Source organism: Gorilla gorilla, chromosome 11 (genome assembly GCF_029281585.2).
Source record: "Gorilla gorilla gorilla isolate KB3781 chromosome 11, NHGRI_mGorGor1-v2.1_pri, whole genome shotgun sequence".
In the NCBI taxonomy this organism is placed as follows: Eukaryota; Metazoa; Chordata; class Mammalia; order Primates; family Hominidae; genus Gorilla; species Gorilla gorilla.
In genome coordinates, this window is record NC_073235.2 from 106,330,111 (window position 1) to 106,350,534 (window position 20,424).

The following is a 20,424-nucleotide window of genomic DNA, read 5'->3' on the forward strand; positions in this document are numbered from 1 at the left end:
ATATTGCATTTTGGGTTTCATTTTCTTTGGAAATCTAAGCATTAACTGAGCTGGTGGGATGGTCCTTTTAAGGTCAGGGTTCTTTGATGCTGGGAGCCACACCTTAGAGGTGGTTACCACCCCACCTATGCAGAGGGTTGACCTCATTACTAAATATGGTAATTGACCCGTTTATAATAGGTGTAAATGGCAAGAGTTGTTTTTTTTGTAACCAAGCTTCCCCACCACCCACTGCCATTCTCATGGAAGTTCAAGCAACTTTCAATTTTCCCGAAGTCGGCTGTATCGCAAGATTCACAGATTATCTGTGGGAAATCTTTTAGCTCTCAGTACCTTGCTCACAAGCAGCAGATAAGTACCTTCTCACCTCCAATCTCACTCTTCATGTTGCCTGTTGTTAAGCAGGAGCTGTGAGGGAAAGAGGTTTGAGGTTAGTGCTTCCTGTCTCCACACCTTTAGCTGGTTTAGCTGCTAGGAAAGGCTTTGAAAAGCAAAGCACTAAATTCATCTTCAAAACAACTTGTCAATTCAGTTAGAGAAATGTCAGTCAGACCAATCTTTTGATAACGTAAGCAAAGAAAATGGATGGGTTGACAATGTTTCTTTTAACCTAGTAGGTTTGACCTAGGTAGACCTTACCTGAACACTCACAAGAAGTAAAATCAAATATTCACAGGGAAAGGGCTGGGTCTCCTAATACCCAAGTAGCCTAAGAAGAATGCCTTCCACTCCTAGCATGAAATGGAAAGCAAAAAGAAATCAAACACAAGTTAGGACGAGGGAGCTACATATTTGGGTTTCTTCTGAGTCTAGATATGTCCTTACATTTGTAATATGTCCTTACATTATTTGAAGTACTGTGGATTTTCAGAAACTCAGAGACCGAAAATACATATCAAAGCCAAATGTCATCTGATATTCTGATTATCAGCTACTTTGATTTCTCCATGTTTTTACTTCATAGAGCAAGGGGTGTGCATTTTTACACATGCCCCATTTTAAAAGAAAATAAGAGAAATCAGAATTATTGTGTTTACTCAAAGTCACAATGATCACACATATTCAGTATCACTTAGAGTCACTGGTTATCTTTTTCTAGCACCAAAAGTAAATTTCTCTCATTTACTGTCTTGCAAAGCATATAGAGATTTTGAGGTCCTGTGAGATAGTTTCCCACTTAGGCTTCTCTGAATTATTGACATGAACCAAGGTGGGACCAAATGCTATGAGGATATAAATATTGAGAAACGAGATTTTATCAGCCAACCTTGAACTCAGCTTGAACTCTAAACTAGGAGGCTGTTAGCTACATGTTAACACATAGTAAGCAAACGATTTCAAGCATAGTATCTGTGTTTGAGAGCCAGCTAATTTAAAAATGATCTATGTTGACAAAGAAGAGGGAGGAAAGTAAACATGAACAATAAATTGGATGGCTTTTCCTCAAATGGCCTTATCGAAAACAAATAGTTTTCAAGCTCTTTTCCAGCAAAATCTTAGCACTTTTCCGCATAAAAGCCTTCAGTAGATCTTCATCACCTTCAGAAGAGAGCCCAAGCTCTCTAATGGAGTGAACTATGCTTGCTCTGACAATCTTGTCTTTCATAACTCATGGCCCAGCAAAAAGAAGGTAGCTGTAATTCCCCAAGTCGGCCACACTCTTACCCTCCTCATCTCCCTTGCCCAGACTACTCTTTTTCTCTCTTTGTCTTATCCTCCCCACAGTCCCCTAACTCACCCCAGCCCAAACACACACTCTCCCACCTCACCCCAGTCCCCAACACAAAGACACATCTTAGCCAGGCTAACTTTTACTTAGTAAAAGTTGGTCAAATCCATGTATGCATACTCCTTCAGGACTCAGGTCAGCCGTCATCTCCTGAGATCCTTAGCTGGTTTCCCTGTTGCCCCTGGAAGTTTTGTGCAGATCACTGTGTCACTATGTTTAAAGTAGGGTCTATTTATATCTTTCTTCCCCATCAGATCATGAGCTGCCGTAGGACAGGAATTGAGTGGCATTCATTTTTGGGAAATCAATTCTTCTCTCCCATGTGCATCTTAGGAACATGTCACACCCTGAGTTAGACAGGACATATTCAGCAAACCACTGGACTCTAGATGCCACAGCTTTTCTTCCTTCCTCTCTCTCCCTTCCCTCTCTCCACCTCACTGTGTGTGTTGGGAGAGGGAGTCAAACTGGGGAGCCATCTGGGGTTTCTCTCCAGCCCACCCACACTCCCTTTTTTGTTTCCACAAAGAAGTCCTATTCTCATTCTCATCTTTTTCTTTAAATCAGCTCACAAAGGCAGATCAGGAAGAATTTGAATGTGCATTAAAACAGAATCCAAATAATTAGCAATAGAAACACAATTCCCAGGGGGGTGAGCAAGCAGAATACAAATGCCTAACCTGCACTCACTCTCTGAAAAGGAGGAGAGATGCAGGCATTGCTTGCTGGAGTTGGTTGCTCTTCCAATTAGAACTGACCTAATGACTCCTTCTAAGTAAAAAAAAGGAAACAAACAAAATAAATCAAAAACAAAAAAACAAATTGGATGTTTGTATTAAGACAGGTCGAACTTTTTGATTCTTTGCATGTCTATTTTTCAGTGCTTTTGCAAAATATTTGTGGAACAAATAATAAGTGAAGTTAAAGTTGTTGACACAGGTTTCCAAAAAGGATTTAATGAGATGGTAGTCAAACCTAGCCGCTGATAACAACAATACAGCCGAATCACCATCTTTCATTCAACAATTATTTAATGAGAGTCTATTAGTCATACTGTGTTATGTAAAGAAGCATAACATGTGGTCCTTTCTGTCAAGAGACTTGGAAACCAGGGGCCTAGGGGAAATGCACATGAATCCAAAGCTAAGCAAATTGAAACATGTGAAACAAGAGTTGTTTAAAAGGTAGAACTCGACCAAATGTCAAGTGAGCGATACAGATAGTAATCATTTTGAGACCTGAGAAGGGAGTGGTGCTCTGTGCCAAGGAGTTAGTAGACAAAGCATGGAGGTAGGAATGCTCACAGTCTGTTCTTGGGATGTTGGCTTAAATGGTCTAATTAGGAGGGCTTCAGTTTGAGGAAATGAGGTTGGAAAAACCTGTGGAGGCCGATTTGAGGATAAGAAGTTAGTTTTCCTCTGTTAGGCCACTGGTTCTCAAATTTGACTGCCATCTAGAATTACTAGAGAAACTTAAAAAATATGACTGGATGCCTGGGTCCTATACCTAGAGATTCTGATTTAATTGGCCTTGGAAAACCAAAGGCTTTTAGATTTTTCCAGGTCATTCTAAATATGTTGTCAGGTGAATTCCACTAGGCCATAGTGTCTTTCAACCCAATTGAATACTAGAATCAAGTGGGAGAACTTTTAAGATAATATGAAAGACAATCCACAGAATGAGAGAAAACATTTACAAATCACATATCTGATAAGAAACTTGTATCAAGGCTGAGGCAGGCAGATCACCTGAGGTCAGGAGTTTGAGACCAGCCTGGCCCACATGGAGAAATCCCATCTCTACTAAAAATATAAAAATTAGCTGGGAGTGGTGGTGGTCACCTCCAATTCCAGCTACTCGAGAGGCTGAGGCAGGAGGATTGCTTGATCCTGGGTGGCAGAGGCTGCAGTGAGCCAAGATCATGCCACTGCACTCCAGCCTGGGTGACAGAGTGAGACTCTGTAAAAATAAAAAAATAAAAAGTATAAAAAATGTATACAGAACTCTAATAATTCAATAATACAAAGATAAATAGCCTAACCAGTTAATAAATGGGCAAATGATCTGAATAGAGAGTTCTCTAAAAAGAATAGACCAATGGCTAATAAGCACATGAAAAGATGCTTAGCATCATTAGTTATTAGAGAAATAGCAAATCAAACCATGATATCACTTCATGTCCACCAGGATGGCTATAATAGAAAAGATGAACAATAACAAGTGTCGGCAAGGGTGAGGATAAATTGGACCCCTCATTCACTGCTGGTGAGAATGTACAATGGTGCAGTTGCTTTGGCAACAGTTTGACGATTCCTCAAAAAGTTAAACATAGAGTTACCATATGACCCAGCAATTTTACTGCTGGCAAATACCTAAGAGAGTTGAAAACATACGTCCACACAAAAATCTGTATGCAAATGCTCATAGTAGCATTATTCATAATAGCCAAAAAGTGATGAATAGAAAAACAAAATGTAGTATAGCCATACAATGGAATATTATTTGGCCATGAAGAGTGAAGTTCTGGTGCATGCAACAACATGGATGAAACTTGAAAACATTATGCTAAGTGAAAGAAGCGAGACACAAAAAGCCACATATTGTATGATTCTACTTATAAAAAAAGTCCAGAATAGGCAAATTCATAGGGCCAAAGTAGATTAGTGGTTTCCAGGGATTTAAGGGAGGGAGGAAGCAGGGTGATGGTAAATAGGTATGGTATTTCTTTATGGAGTAATGAAAATGTTCTGGAATCAGATAGTGGTGATTCATTCATAACTTTGTGAATATACTAAAAAAATCTCTGAATTTTACACTTTAAAACAGCAAACTTTATAGTACCTGAATTATATCTCAATAAAGTTATTATCTAAAATAAAGAAAAAAAATTTAGTATCAATCCTTCCCCCCAGCCTAGACCAATTAAATCAGAATTTCCGGAAGCGGGAGGACTTGGGCACAGATATTTTTTCATTTTAAAGTTCTTGATATAAAGCCAGCAATGATTTTTTAAAAAGAATTTTGTAGAGATGGGTTCTTTCTATGTTGCCCAGGCTGGTCTTGAACTCCTGGGCTCAAGCATTCTTTCCGCCTTGGCCTCCCAAAGTGCTAGGATCACAAAGGTGTGAGCCATCATCCCCAGCCAGCATTATTGATTATATAGGAGACAAAAAGCTACTATTAATTTAGTTCTATGCCATTTCCTTCTTACCAAAACCAAAACAAAACACCTGTGTATATGAATTCAAATTCAGTTAAATTGTAAATTTCAATTAAAAATGAATCTGATTTTATTTGGCTCTTCAGTGTGGGTATACGGGATGTTGCTTCAAATAAACTTAAAAGAAATGCAAGTAGGTAAATAATTATTAACATACTCCAAAACAAGAGCAAAAAAAAATGCTTTTGTTTGCATTGAAATTTGAATCAAAGACACAAAGTGGTTTGTTGTTTTAGAAAAATTCTTGAGGGCCAGGCGCAGTGGCTCACACCTGTAATCCCAGCACTTTGGGAGGCCGAGGCAGTGGATCATCTGAGGTCGGGAGTTCGAGACGAGCCTGACCAACATGGAGAAACCCCGTCTCTACTAAAAATAGAAAATTAGCCGGGCATGGTGGTGCATGCCTGTAATCCCAGCTACTCGGGAGGCTGAGGCAGGAGAATCACCTGAACCCAGAGGGCGGAGGTTGCAGTCAGCTGAGATCGCACAATTGCACTCCAGCCTGGGCAACAAGAGCGAAACTCCGTCTCCAGAAAAAAAAAAAAAAAGAAAAATTTTGGAAGGTGTCTTGGTTGCAAAGTTGATTCTCAGTTTCTCAGTGCTTCAGTAGTCTATTTCTCAGGTGGTCATAGCCAACTTGGGTTTTAGTTCTGGCTTTGCTCACCATTTGTTTGGTGACTTCAGACAAACCAGCTAATGTTTCTAGGCCTTATACAGTCATTAGAAAAGAAAAAAAAAAAAAAAGAAATAATATTGTCCTGTGCCAACAATGAGGATACCATGGGAAATGAGATCAATGTGTTCTCTTCACTTATGGAGTTGATAAACTAGTTTCAGGTTCTTTGCTTTTAAAGATTGAACTAAATGGTCTCCAGATTCTTTGATCTTTTATTGGGATAGCAGTAAAGGTAGATGATGGACCAGAGAGATAACTCCCCTCTGGAGTCTTTCACCTTTCATGATTTAAGGGAATAGATCTATGAATTTCTTGGGGAGGCTATTCTCTGAATTTGGTGCGGAAAACACATTAAAGCAAACTCTTGGGTTATATTTTTTCTTATCTCTTCATCCCACTCTTGCAATGGGCAATAAACAAAGTAAAAATGTTTCAAAATATTTTAATTCCTTTACAAAAACCTGTATCACAACTTAAAAACAAATCTATTTGTAGGTTGGGCATGGTGGCTCATGCTTGTAATCCCAGCACTTTGGGAGGCCAAGGTGGTCAGATCACTTGAGGCCAGGAGTTCAAGACCAGCCTAGCCAACATGGTGAAACCCCGTCTATACTAAAAAAAACAGAAAAATTAGCTGGGCGTGGTGGTGCATACCTGTAATCCCAGCTACTTAAGAGACTGAGGCAGGAGAATTGTTTGAACTCGGTGGGTGGAGGTTGCAGTGAGCTGAGATTGCGCCACTGCACTTCAGCCTGGGCAACAGAGCAAGACTCTGTCTCAAAAACAAACAAAGAAACAGATCTATTTGTGTGTCTGTGTCAGGCACTAAAGCCACCTCCAAATATATCACTCAGTCAGGAAATTGGCCCAATGCATGATTAATATTAATGTCTCAGGAATATAGATTTAAAAATTGTGAGTGCCTAGCTGTGGTGCTCAATGCTAACAGAAAGCCATGTACTGCCTTCTGGGTGAAAACATGCTCCATTGTTCCATTCAAAAGAGGATGAAAATAATATTGAAATGTTAACTTTTGAACTCTCAGTATAATTATCCCCGAAGAGGTCCTACATCTTCTGCCAAGAGAAAACCTTTGCTGGAGATCTGTTCACTTAGTTAATTAATATATTTTGCTTTCAGGAAGAAAAATTATCCTTATATTCTTGTTCTAAGCAAATGATTTTTTTTTCCCCCAGGAAACAAGATTTTGGTGAAGCAGTCGCCCATGCTTGTAGCGTACGACAATGCGGTCAACCTTAGCTGCAAGTATTCCTACAATCTCTTCTCAAGGGAGTTCCGGGCATCCCTTCACAAAGGACTGGATAGTGCTGTGGAAGTCTGTGTTGTATATGGGAATTACTCCCAGCAGCTTCAGGTTTACTCAAAAACGGGGTTCAACTGTGATGGGAAATTGGGCAATGAATCAGTGACATTCTACCTCCAGAATTTGTATGTTAACCAAACAGATATTTACTTCTGCAAAATTGAAGTTATGTATCCTCCTCCTTACCTAGACAATGAGAAGAGCAATGGAACCATTATCCACGTGAAAGGTAACATACAACTTTACCAGTGTACCACCCTAAAGTAATGGTTTTCAAATGCAGTCCTGAAAACTGGGTCGTGGTCAGTGGTGGGGTTGAATAAGGCCTAAGTGATTTGATACTAACAAAGACAAATAATGTTTACAGAAAATTTTTTCCCTTTACCGTAGAGGAGATTCAAGGTTATATTTTGAATATCTTTATTTTCCTTTGCTGACATTGAGCGGGAGAGTAAGTGATGAAGTTACCGCATGTGGGAACAGATCATTTTTCTCCATTCCGGTGGATCATGGCAGAAAAGAGGTTACCATTAAAATGTAAGCCCAGGTGCCCTCAAGTAACAGCTGGGTCTAATGGGTTAAGGCTCAGGAAGACTCAGTTCTATTTCTAATTAATTCTTTTTTTGTGCTCCATAATCTTCCTCTGTAAAAGTACCTTTCCATTTTCTTTTTCCTTCCTTCCTTCCTTCCTTTTCTTTTCTTTTCTTTTTCTTTTTCTTTTTTTTTTTGAGACGTACTCTCGCTCTGTCGCCCAGGCTGGAGTGCAGTGGCGGGATCTCAGTTCACTGCAAGCTCTGCTTCCCGGGTTCACGTCATTCTCCTGCCTCAGCCTCCCGATCAGCTGGGACTACAGGTGCCCGCCACCACGCCTGGCTTATTTTTTGTATATTTATTTATTTATTTATTTTAATCAATTAATTTTTTTTTTGAGAGGGAGTCTTGCTCTGTCGCCCAGGCTGGAATGCGGTGGCGCGATCTCGGCTCACTGCAAGCTCCGCCTCCCAGGTTCACGCCATTCTCCTGCCTCAGCCTCCTGAGTAGCTGGGACTACAGGTACCTGCCACCATGCCCGGCTAATTTTTTGTATTTTTAGTAGAGACAGGGTTTCACCTTGTTAGCCAGGATGGTCTCGATTTCCTGACCTCGTGACCCGCCCGTGTTGACCTCCCAAAGTGCTGGGATTACAGGCGTGAGCCACCGCGCCCAGCCATTTTTTGTACTTTTAGTAGAGACGGGGTTTCACCATGTTAGCAAGGATGGTCTCAATCTCCTGACCTCGTGATCTGCCCACCTGGGCCTCCCAAAGTGCTGTGATTACAGGCGTAAGCCACCGCGCCCAGCCCGTACCTTCCATTTTCTAAAATATACAAAGAATGCTGGACTAGAAACCGGGGGACATAAAATTTGCTATTAATTAACTGTGTGATCTTGGATAAGTCACCTAACTTTTTCATAGTCAAAAACTCAGTACAACTGTTAAGCAGTATTTGTGAATTAGTGAAAATAAGTCTACTGAGCTTTTGTTGACGTTATGTTCTGCCTAAATGTTAGGGAGAAAAATCATGATTCCCCAACTCAGAAGAATACAGTATTGGTAGCAACAAGTAAAGTTTGATTTTTTGGTATACTTTGTGGATATATCATAGCTTTTCATTTTTGTGGAATGATAATAAGAAACACATATGTTCAGTTTTGTACTGAATCCTAGCATAATGCCAATAAATGGTTTTTCTTCAATGCTGGAGCAGAGCCATGCTGATGAAAAATAGGATACTAAATAAGGAAAGAATTGTTAATGTGGCAGATAAGCTTTTGTGTTCTGGCAAAATAGAGACAATTAATGTGTGAATATTTTGTTTGCTGAGTCCTATTTAGATTTCTAATATCTGTAATATCCAAACAGAATATTTTAATTGTATCAAGTCAAAGGTTAAAAAATTATGCTATTTTGCTTGTAGCTAAGAGTGAAATATTTTTTCCTATATGAAAGACATGCTACTTTAGGATAGTATTTTATATATATGTATACACACATATACACATATCATTTATGTTAGAACTGAGAAGGACACCAATGATCCTGTACTTAGTAATTTTCAATCCTATCTGTATATTATAAATCTGAGTAGGTTTTAAAAGAAATACCAATGTCTAGTTCCAGTCCTGAGATTCTGATGTAATTGATATGGGTTGAGGAAGGGGTCCTGGACATCATTATATTTTCAAACTTTCTCAGATAATTTATTGTGCAGCTAGGATGGAAAATCAATGGACTAGAGGATTTTTGGTATGCTTTCTAGTTCTAATTTTCTCTAATTTTGAATAGAATTCTATAGGTTCCTTCTCATCCCCTTTTGATTCCTAAAGATATAAAGTGATTTGTTTGTCATTATATAATCTATGAGACAGGGTTGGAACTAGAAATTTATCCTCTGATTAGCAGTCCAGTGTTCTGACTGCCATATTAGGCTGATGATTTTCTTAAGGCTTGAAAACATGTATATTATTTAACTTATTCCAAGGATGCAGTTTAGGGTCTAGATTAACTATCTTCTGATGGGAGAAAGGGATAAAGTTAGGTTAAGGCCATTGGAAGTCACCATTTTGAATCACACAGTAGAATCCTCAAAGTCAAGTGAGTACAAGTCTACCAGTGTACCATCCTAACGTAATGGCTTTCAACTGTGGTCGTGAAAACTGACCAGATCATGGTCAGCGGTGGGGTTGGGTAAGTCTCAAAGAGGAAATCTATTCACTCTAAGCTGGTGATATGTTTAATATTTTTATTTCTTTCACATTTTTCTCTGATGTTCACAAGGAAGGAAATGCACTCAATTGCTATTCCTGTATCATTTAATCCACTCTATTTTGTTTTTCAGGGAAACACCTTTGTCCAAGTCCCCTATTTCCCGGACCTTCAAAGCCCTTTTGGGTGCTGGTGGTGGTTGGTGGAGTCCTGGCTTGCTATAGCTTGCTAGTAACAGTGGCCTTTATTATTTTCTGGGTAAGAGAAGCAGCACTGCTTTTATGTAACTTTTCCACTGCACATGAAATCTGAACACATTCAAGAATTTTGCCTATGTGGTTTATTTTCTGTTTAATATAGGATGATGATTTTCTTTTCCCCATGCTTGAGTAGGTTCTCTTTTAGCTTGTTCAACTCTATCTGAGATAAAAATCTGATATGAGTTAGATTTCCCAGAAGGCATTGAGTAGGTGGTGAGGCAAAATAAGAAGCTAAATGGGTAAATTAGGGTGGAGGGATTAGGAGCAGTTGCCTTTCTTCTCCCCATTTTGCAATATAATTATGACACATAAAACAGTTTTAATGCGTATATATGTATAAACACCTAGGCAACCTGGGAAGCTAGGCAACTGAAGCCAATGGACAATGTTGGCTTGATCAAAAGTCATGAGAAACTTGGCTACTGAAATTGTGTATTCAAACCTAGCAAAGAAACTAGATCTGTTTATCTGAGTCATAATTTTTTCTCCTCTGAAGCAGTTGAATTGTGTGAGGCCAAGTATGGTGCCGTCATTATGAAACTATAATGGGAGTTAGAATTTTCTGAGCTCTCACCACTGAATTGAAGTACTAACTTTTGCAAATGTTTACGTAATAAATGTGGTGTATTTTTCTTTACCTTCCTCAACATTGAATTTTTGGCCTGGGTTTGAACACATTTTGATGAACGCACCTACAGTTAAGAACGTACCCCTGAGTGACCCTTGTTCTTACTCAGAAACTTCTTAGGTACATAGTATGGTATAGAATGTATTGACTCCATGTTGTCTTTGAATTTTTTTCTAGACTCATGCATGGATGAGTCATTTCTTCAATGAGAAATGTATTCTCAAGCATAAAAGACTATTTCTCTTGATAGTTTCCAAAAGACTATTTCTCTTGATATTCTCCATTTGGTATTAAGTACATTTGGTGCTTAATGAATGCTTATTGAATTGATGAATTGATAACCTCCAGAGAGGTCAAATTAAGGATTTAAATGGGTCTGCCTGAAGTATGATACTCATCTTTAAGGCATAATCCATATATGTACCTAATTCATAGATGGGTCAGTGATTTCTGAAAGCCATATCATGTGAAGTCATTCTGTTTACTATCAGCTTGGTGACTGCGGGTACAGACCTGGATCCACAGTCATGCCTTCCTATTATCCAGTCTTAGATTCTTTTAGACTCTTCTTGGCCTATTGCCAAAGCTTACCTTTCAGTTGTTCCCCACATGCTCCTTGCAGTTCAGAAGACCCTAGGGCTCAGATGGACATTTGTCAGGCTGCCTGTTGCTTACTCTGTACTTGCCGCAGGGTAGGAAACAAAGTGGTTGCTTGTTCCTGGAAATTCTTTATACTAGGTATCATCTTAAGAATTTGCCTGGCTTGCCTTCTGCAAGTTGCCCAACCCTGAAGGTGGGGCTTTGGTATTGTAAAATGTTGCCTGAATTCTGTCTCTGATGTTAGTTGACTACTTTCATCTTTCCAGATCTTGGTATCTTCATCCAACTTATCTTCTAGCTTTGATCCTCTGGTGTTTGCTGATAATTTTCGAGTTTTTAGAATTCTTAGTTCTTGTTTCTTCTTAATCTCTGGCCATTGGCTTTTATGCCTACCATATGGCTTTTCAGTCCTCTCATTGGGAATCTCAACTTTCTAACTTAAAGGCCAGGTGCAGTGGCCCTTTGGATACCCCTCCAGGAAAGGCATTCCCCTGTGATATGCTGACCTAGGTCAAAGTAATTTACTAGCTCTGCAGAAAGTAGTTTTGGGAACTACTTTAACCTTCAATGGCCAGAGGACACTGCTTATTATTGAAAACTTATTATAAATATTCATTAGAATGTCAGTTACTATAATGAGACATCAATTTGTTGAGTGACTTGAGTCACCCAAAGGGACAAAAGCAGCTTCTCACTTTCAATGAATTTAAACCGTTCACTTTCAACTCAGACACATCGTAGACACACTGGGTTTTTCCTTGGCAGTACTACTAATTCCTAGTGAGATTCATCTTGCTTTGTTTTAAAAAAATTTATTTTTGTTTTACTTTGTCTTACAGACCCCCTGTGAATTGGGCAGTCCTGTCATTTGTGGCCTCTTGTAGTCAATTCGGTTACCCAATAAAAACTACCACTTATCTGCATCTCAAACCTGGGTCTTTGTACTCTCTTACCAAAAGAGTATAAATACAAGTTTGTCTATATTTCGTAGAATAACATAGTATTTTTACTCTGGGTTCATCTTTTCCTGCTGTTGCTATTTAAGCAACAAGTACCTTGCTGAGTTGGGCATCTAGGCCATTATGGATCCCTGGAGTTTAGCTATTTCCTGGGTAATTTTCTGACATCCTATTTTTGGCTGGTCTGCAGCGTGCCTTGATGTAAGTTGCTGTTTTCCGGAACTTCCTGAGGGCCTATGATATGCTGCTGTAGGCAGTTCTGGGTTGAGTGGGTTTCTAGGCTGAGCGGGTTTCTGGGAGCAGCTGCAGATTCTATCTCAGTTCCTGACCTGATGTTGACATTTGAGTAAATAAAGAGCTCCCTTTGGTCAAGCTGTCACAGGCCAGCACCTGTCACTGTCTTTCAGTTCTCCATTCATGCAGCTGTGCTGGTAAAGCTGCCCGTTTTCCTAAAGAAATCTTTTTAAAAAACATTATGTTTCCCACTGCACATCATAATGTGAGGAATGTAGATAGTGTGTGTACAGGTAGTGTCTGCTTTTTATAATAATCCAGTAGATTCTTGAAGACCACATACTTAAGTAGATTACCTTGCATATGCCCTGCGTATTGCTGCTGTTCCCAGGAAACAAGTGGGTAAGGCTGGCATGGGGAGAAGGGCAAAGGAGGAATGGTCCAGAAATCACGTATCGTTAGCTGACATTCACTGTTGAAGGGGTGGAGATGACACAGACACGTAGAGTAGGTACTTCCTGCACACATATGCATACATACTCAATGCACATGGGTGCTGTAGGTTCTGCGTGGTGTTTGTTCCCAGCCATGCATCTGTCATTTTCATCCCACTGCTGTGTTTAGAGTTAGGGTGATAATAAGTAAGTCTGCCATCTGACAATCACTTGAGGATAAGCATGGGAGCTGGCTGCAACAGACCTTTCATTATTTTATGTGCAATGTAAAGAACCTGAGAATCAAGACACCTTTATTGCTGTGGCCTCTCTACCAGCTATGATTTGGTTTGGGTGTCCGGAGGCAGAGGCTGACACTTGGAGGTTTGGCAAAGGGAGTCCTCAGGGTTGGAGTAAGTACTAAAAATGCTTCCCAGGTTATCAGCTGTTTTCTACACTCATCTGGGGACAGACATTTCCTCGGCCTCACCTCTGCCCTGCTGTGATCTTGTGCTCAAGACAGCTCTAGTCTTTCATTTACAGAAAGGATGTAGAACCAAAACAATTCTTCATTGCATTGTAGGATGTTTAGCAGCATCTCTGACCTCTACCCAGTAGATGCCAGTAGCATCCCTCCCTGTTGTGATGATCCAAAATGTTTTTAGACTTCACTAAATGTCTCCTGGGACAGGGATTAAGGGAGCTTGAGGTGTCAAGGATGAAGTTAGGAGGTCTGTCTTGGGCAACTGTATATATGGTAGTGTCATTCACTCAGATGAGAAACACTGGTAAAAAAAAACAGCATTTGGGGGAAATCTTGAGTTTTATTTTAGACATGTTGAGTTTAGAGTGGCTTTGAGGTTTAGTCCAGAGATATAAATTTGGGTGAGTAGGTGGTAATTGAAGCTGTGAATGTGGATAAGATTGCCTAGGGAAAGAGGATAGAGTAGAGAATAAGGCCTAGGACCAAGCAGTGAGAAATTCTAACGGCTGGTTAGAGAAGGATGAGCTTGCAAAGGAGGCAGGGAAGGAGTGACAAGACAGGTAGGATAAAAACTGGGATGTTATAGATGGCAAAGAGAAATAGTATCACAAAAAGAAGAGAGTTATCAATAGTATAGAATACTGCAGAATACTGCTGAGAGTTGAAGAAGGTGAGGACTGAAAACATGTTAGCTGTGTTTAGTAACATGGAGGTCAGTGTTTTTCAAACCTTTCTTTAGCACTTACTCATGCCCCTTTGACAAGGAAGGTGTGAAGTGCTCAGGCAGGAGTGTATGGAAACAAAACCAGGGCTGAAATCATTCACTTATTTATTCATTCAGGTATCATGTCATTCATGTACAGCATTATCTACTTAGGTATCGGCCTGTGTGCCAGGAACTAGGCACTTTTTTCATAATAGAGAATTCTGAATCCAGAAATCTGATGGCTTTCTGTTTTTAGATGTTTTCTGGGTCATTTGTTAAGAAATGTAGAATTTTGCTATCACATTGATTCAGAAATGATGTTCCTAACCCTTAGTCAAAAATTTTGCTAAGATTCGTGGTGGGTGAAACTATTGCCCTTACTTCCCTCACTTCTGGTGGAAATTCATCCTGATGGAGCCAAGCCTATGAAAGAGAGTTGAGTGTAGAAATACATACCCATAAAGACATAGGAATGTACTAGTTGTCTAGAACTGTAAATTGCCATTAGTTTGGACTCCATCTTTACAAATTTGTGATTATTACAGACTCTGGAGGAGTTGAAAGTCCTCTCTGGTTAATTATGGAAAAACAGCTTGTTAAGCAAATGCTAATGTAAGAAGATCACAATGTGGGTAGGCTTAACCTAGTCAAAGGAGGAAGGGCCTTCAAGTATATTTACATATCAACAGTGGATATGTTAATTAGTGTGCATTTTTAATTCAGGTCAAATGACAGCATTGAGAGTAACAGGGATGCATTTCTCTAAAATACTTTCTTTGAGATTTTTCAAGTTCAATGTGAAGAGTCAGTAGTTGGGTGTGATTAGTCATTACCCAAGTCCAAGGTGCTCAAAAAAGGTTAGTGTTTTAATGTCTCTGTCATTTGACAGTTAATATTATGAATAGTTGTGTCCACAGTCTTAGAACTCCTTCCATGTCATTGTCCCTCCATACTGACACTTCTCTTTCCTGCAGGTGAGGAGTAAGAGGAGCAGGCTCCTGCACAGTGACTACATGAACATGACTCCCCGCCGCCCCGGGCCCACCCGCAAGCATTACCAGCCCTATGCCCCACCACGCGACTTCGCAGCCTATCGCTCCTGACACGGACGCCTATCCAGAAGCCAGCCGGCTGGCAGCCCCCATCTGCTCAATATCACTGCTCTGGATAGGAAATGACCGCCATCTCCAGCCGGCCACCTCAGGCCCCTGTTGGGCCACCAATGCCAATTTTTCTCGAGTGACTAGACCAAATATCAAGATCATTTTGAGACTCTGAAATGAAGTAAAACACATTTCCTGTGACAGGCCAAGTCTTACAGTGCCATGGCCCACATTCCAACTTACCATGTACTTAGTGACTTGACTGAGAAGTTAGGGTAGAAAACAAAAAGGGAGTGGATTCTGGGAGCCTCTTTCCTTTCTCACTCACCTGCACATCTCAGTCAAGCAAAGTGTGGTATCCACAGACATTTTAGTTGCAGAAGAAAGGCTAGGAAATCATTCCTTTTGGTTAAATGGGTGTTTAATCTTTTGGTTAGTGGGTTAAACGGGGTAAGTTAGAGTAGGGGGAGGGATAGGAAGACATATTTAAAAACCATTAAAACACTGTCTCCCACTCATGAAATGAGCCATGTAGTTCCTATTTAATGCTGTTTTCCTTTAGTTTAGAAATACGTAGACATTGTCTTTTATGAATTCTGATCATATTTAGTCATTTTGACCAAATGAGGGATTTGGTCAAATGAGGGATTCCCTCAAAGCAATATCAGGTAAACCAAGTTGCTTTCCTCACTCCCTGTCATGAGACTTCAGTGTTAATGTTCACAATATACTTTCAAAAGAATAAAATAGTTCTCCTACACGAAGAAAGAATATGTCAGGAAATAAGGTCACTTTATGTCAAAATTATTTGAGTACTATGGGACCTGGCGCAGTGGCTCACGCTTGTAATCCCAGCACTTTGGGAGGCCAAGGTGGGCAGATCACTTGAGATCAGGACCAGCCTGGTCAAGATGGTGAAACTCCGTCTGTACTAAAAATACAAAATTTAGCTGGGCCTGGTGGCAGGCACCTGTAATCCCAGCTGCCCAGGAGGCTGAGGCATGAGAATCGCTTGAACCTGGCAGGTGGAGGTTGCAGTGAGCCGAGATCGTGCCACAGCTCTCCAGCCTGGGCGACAGAGTGAGACTCCATCTCAAACAACAACAACAACAACAACAACAACAAACCACAAAATTATTTGAGTACTATGAAGGATTATTTGTCTAACAGTTCATTCCAATCAGACCAGGTAGGAGCTTTCCTGTTTCATATGTTTCAGGGTTGCACAGTTGGTCTCTTTAATGTCGGTGTGGAGATCCAAAGTGGGTTGTGGAAAGCGCGTCCATAGGAGAAGTGAGAATACTGTGAAAAAGGGATGTTAGCATTCATTAGAGTATGAGGATGAGTCCCAAGAAGGTTCTTTGGAAGGAGGACGAATAGAATGGAGTAATGAAATTCTTGCCATGTGCTGAGGAGATAGCCAGCATTAGGTGACAATCTTCCAGAAGGTGTCAGGCAGAAGGTGCCCTGGTGAGAGCTCCTTTACAGGGACTTTATGTGGTTTAGGGCTCAGAGCTCCAAAACTCTGGGCTCAGCTGCTCCTGTACCTTGGAGGTCCATTCACATGGGAAAGTATTTTGGAATGTGTCTTTTGAAGACAGCATCAGAGTTCTTAAGGGACTGGGTAAGGCCTAACCCTGAAATGACCATGGATATTTTTCTACCTACAGTTTGAGTCAACTAGAATATGCCTGCGGACCTTGAAGAATGGCCCTTCAGTGGCCCTCACCATTTGTTCATGCTTCAGTTAATTCAGGTGTTGAAGGAGCTTAGGTTTTAGAGGCACATAGACTTGGTTCAAGTCTCGTTAGTAGTTGAATAGCCTCAGGCAAGTCACTGCCCACCTAAGATGATGGTTCTTCAACTATAAAATGGAGATAATGGTTACAAATGTCACTTCCTATAGTATAATCTCCATGAGGGCATGGCCCAAGTCTGTCTTTGTCTCTGCCTATCCCTGACATTTAGTAGCATGCCCGACATACAATGTTAGCTATTGGTATTATTGCCATATAGATAAATTATGTATAAAAATTAAACTGGGCAATAGCCTAAGAAGGGGGGAATATTGTAACACAAATTTAAACCCACTACGCAGGGATGAGGTGCTATAATATGAGGACCTTTTAACTTCCATCATTTCCTGTTTCTTGAAATAGTTTATCTTGTAATGAAATATAGGGCACCTCCCACTTTTATGTATAGAAAGAGGTCTTTTAATTTTTTTTTTAATGTGAGAAGGAAGGGAGGAGTAGGAATCTTGAGATTCCAGATCGAAAATATCGAAAATACTGTACTTTGGTTGATTTTTAAGTGGGCTTCCATTCCATGAATTTAATCAGTCCCAAGAAGATCAAACTCAGCAGTACTTGGGTGCTGAAGAACTGTTGGATTTACCCTGGCACGTGTGCCACTTGCCAGCTTCTTGGGCACACAGAGTTCTTCAATCCAAGTTATCAGATTGTATTTGAAAATGACAGAGCTGGAGAGTTTTTCGAAATGGCAGTGGCAAATAAATAAATACTTTTTTTTTTAAATGGAAAGACTTGATCTATGGTAATAAATGATTTTGTTTTCTAACTGGAAAAATAGGCCTACTAAAGATGAATCACACTTGAGATGTTTCTTACTCACTCTGCACAGAAACAAGAAGAAATGTTATATAGGGAAGTCCGTTTTCACTATTAGTATGAACCAAGAAATGGTTCAAAAACAGTGGTAGGAGCAATGCTTTCATAGTTTCAGATATGGTAGTTATGAAGAAAACAATGTCATTTGCTGCTATTATTGTAAGAGTCTTATAATTGATGGTACTCCTATAATTTTTGATTGTGAGCTCACCTATTTGGGTTAAGCATGCCAATTTAAAGAGACCAAGTGTACATTATGTTCTATATATTCAGTGATAAAATTACTAAACTACTATATGTCTGCTTTAAATTTGTACTTTAATATTGTCTTTTGGTATTAAGAAAGATATGCTTTCAGAATAGATATGCTTCGCTTTGGCAATGAATTTGGATAGAACTTGCTATTTAAAAGAGGTGTGGGGTAAATCCTTGTATAAATCTCCAGTTTAGCCTTTTTTGAAAAAGCTAGACTTTCAAATACTAATTTCACTTCAAGCAGGGTACATTTCTGGTTGGTTTGCTTAACTTCAGTCACAATTTCTTATCAGACCAATGGCTGACCTCTTTGAGATGTCAGGCTAGGCTTACCTATGTGTTCTGTGTCATGTGAGTGCTGAGAAGTTTGACAGAGATCCAACTTCAGCCTTGACCCCATCAGTCCCTCAGGTTAACTAACTGAGCCACTGGTCCTCATGGCTATTTTAATGAGGGTATTGATGGTTAAATGGATGCCTCATCCCTTATCCCAGCCATTTGCACTGCCAGCTGGGAACTATACCAGACCTGGATACTGATCCCAAAGTGTTAAATTCAACTACATGCTGGAGATTAGAGATGGTGCCAGTAAAGGACCCAGAACCAGGATCTTGATTGCTATAGACTTATTAATAATCCAGGTCAAAGAGAGTGACATACACTCTCTCAAGACCTGGGGTGAGGGAGTCTGTGTTATCTGCAAGGCCATTTGAGGCGCAGAAAGTCTCTCTTTCCTATAGATATATGCATACTTTCTGACATATAGGAATGTGTCAGGAATACTTAACCATCACAGGCATGTTCCTACCTCAGGGCCTTTACATGTCCTGTTTACTCTGTCTAGAATGTCCTTCTGTAGATGACCTGGCTTGCCTTGTCACCCTTCAGGTCCTTGCTGAAGTGTCATCTTCTCCCCTAGTTAAACTACCCCACACCCTGTCTGCTTTCCTTGCTTATTTTTCTCCATAGCATTTTACCATCTCTTACATTAGACATTTTTCTTATTTATTTGTGGTTTATAAGCTTCATGAGGCAAGTAACTTTGCTTTGTTTCTTGCTGTATCTCCAGTGCCCAGAGCAGTGCCTGGTATATAATAAATATTTATTGACTGAGTGAATGAGTTTTACATGGCCTTATGAATTAACGGTCAGTCTAAATGTTATAATCATACTTTGAGAGGGAGAAAGCCAGTTCTATTTTCTACTTTCCTCTTAAGAAGTTCAAAAATTCATTTTATTAAAAAACCAGGAGGTAAAATATATACACAGCCAAATCTAGTGAAAGAAAATCTGATGAATATAAGTTCATTTATGTTTTAGAAATTTTTGTGCAGTGAGGAAAACCAATACTGTTAGAAAAGTCATGCCAACTCAGCCACTGTCCGGAGTAAGTTGATTTTCCATTGAAGTCCCCAAATTCCCTCTTAATGGAGTATTGGCTATATCTTAAACATATCTTTAGTTTAAGACTTCTGAAAATGTTGTCTTTGTCTAAAATGTTAAAATCCCATCCTACTACTGACCTGCTACTCTTTTTTCTGGGGTGATTTTACCCCCAACTAATTCTATAAATGCCTTCTCTGGCTCTGATTCAAAAAGTGCTCACAAATGGAAATGCTGGGGACAGAAAATTTCAACTTCTTCACCTGTCATACTCATATCATAGCTGAACACTCTAATAGCACACACACACACACACACACACACACACACCCCTATCATCTTCTGGGTAGGGGAAGGGAAAGGCGCTTGAACAACAGACACAAGAGCTGGTCTAATAATTCATGTAGCACCTTCTGTTTCCTTCGTTGAAATTTTACTCTGAAGGTGACTCAGAGTCAATTAAATCGGTGTGCAATGAGTTCATCTCTAAACTGATTCTTTTCTTTGGTGAAATGAAGCTTATTAAACTTAATAAAGGTAATTAAACTTGAAAAAGATGAGCTTATATGTCTCTTACTACTCCAAGAAAGACTGAACTCAGCTGGTTACTCATGGATAGTTCAATAAGACAAATCAAATTGATTGGAAAGGAACGAGATGGGTAAAAAAAAAAAAAGTCAGCCATTAAATGAATCTGCTCAATAAGCACTCCTTTACCATGCTAATAAAAATAATGTAACCCAGTTCTGTAAAAAGGTTCTAGTACCTTGAAACTCAAGTTCAAAACAAAATAAAATGCAAACTTCGCTTCACCTAACACTTCCCACAACATTCTAGCTACCCAACAGGGTGAATATTGTAATTGCCCACAACCCCGAATTCACTTTTTCCCTCCAGTATGATAAAACAGATTGATTCCTTTTTAAAGCAGTACCCTTTCTTCTCTCCCATCTTGTCGGGATCAGAGATAATGGATAGGTGAGAAAAAATTAAAGAAGCTTCTGGATCCATTGTAATGGGGACCTAACCATCACACTATGCAGCAGCAAATGG

At 39.8% G+C, this 20,424-nt stretch overlaps 1 protein-coding gene across 2 annotated transcripts in view; it reads left to right on the top strand.

Annotated features, from left to right (window-relative positions):
* The window catches only part of CD28 (CD28 molecule), a 33,263-nt gene extending 13,342 nt beyond the window's left edge, over window positions 1-19,921 (top strand). Inside the window, exons 2-4 of one of the 2 annotated variants that reach the window (XM_004033082.5) lie at window positions 6,822-7,178; window positions 9,829-9,953; window positions 14,975-19,734. In XM_004033082.5, coding sequence (XP_004033130.1) covers window positions 6,822-7,178; window positions 9,829-9,953; window positions 14,975-15,103 — 611 coding nt within the window. In that variant the 3' untranslated portion in view covers window positions 15,104-19,734. Of the gene's footprint in view, window positions 1-6,821; window positions 7,179-9,828; window positions 9,954-14,974 lie in introns of both variants that reach the window. The other variant, XM_019021773.3, reaches the window with a different exon arrangement.
* The last annotated feature ends 503 nt before the right edge of the window (window positions 19,922-20,424 follow it).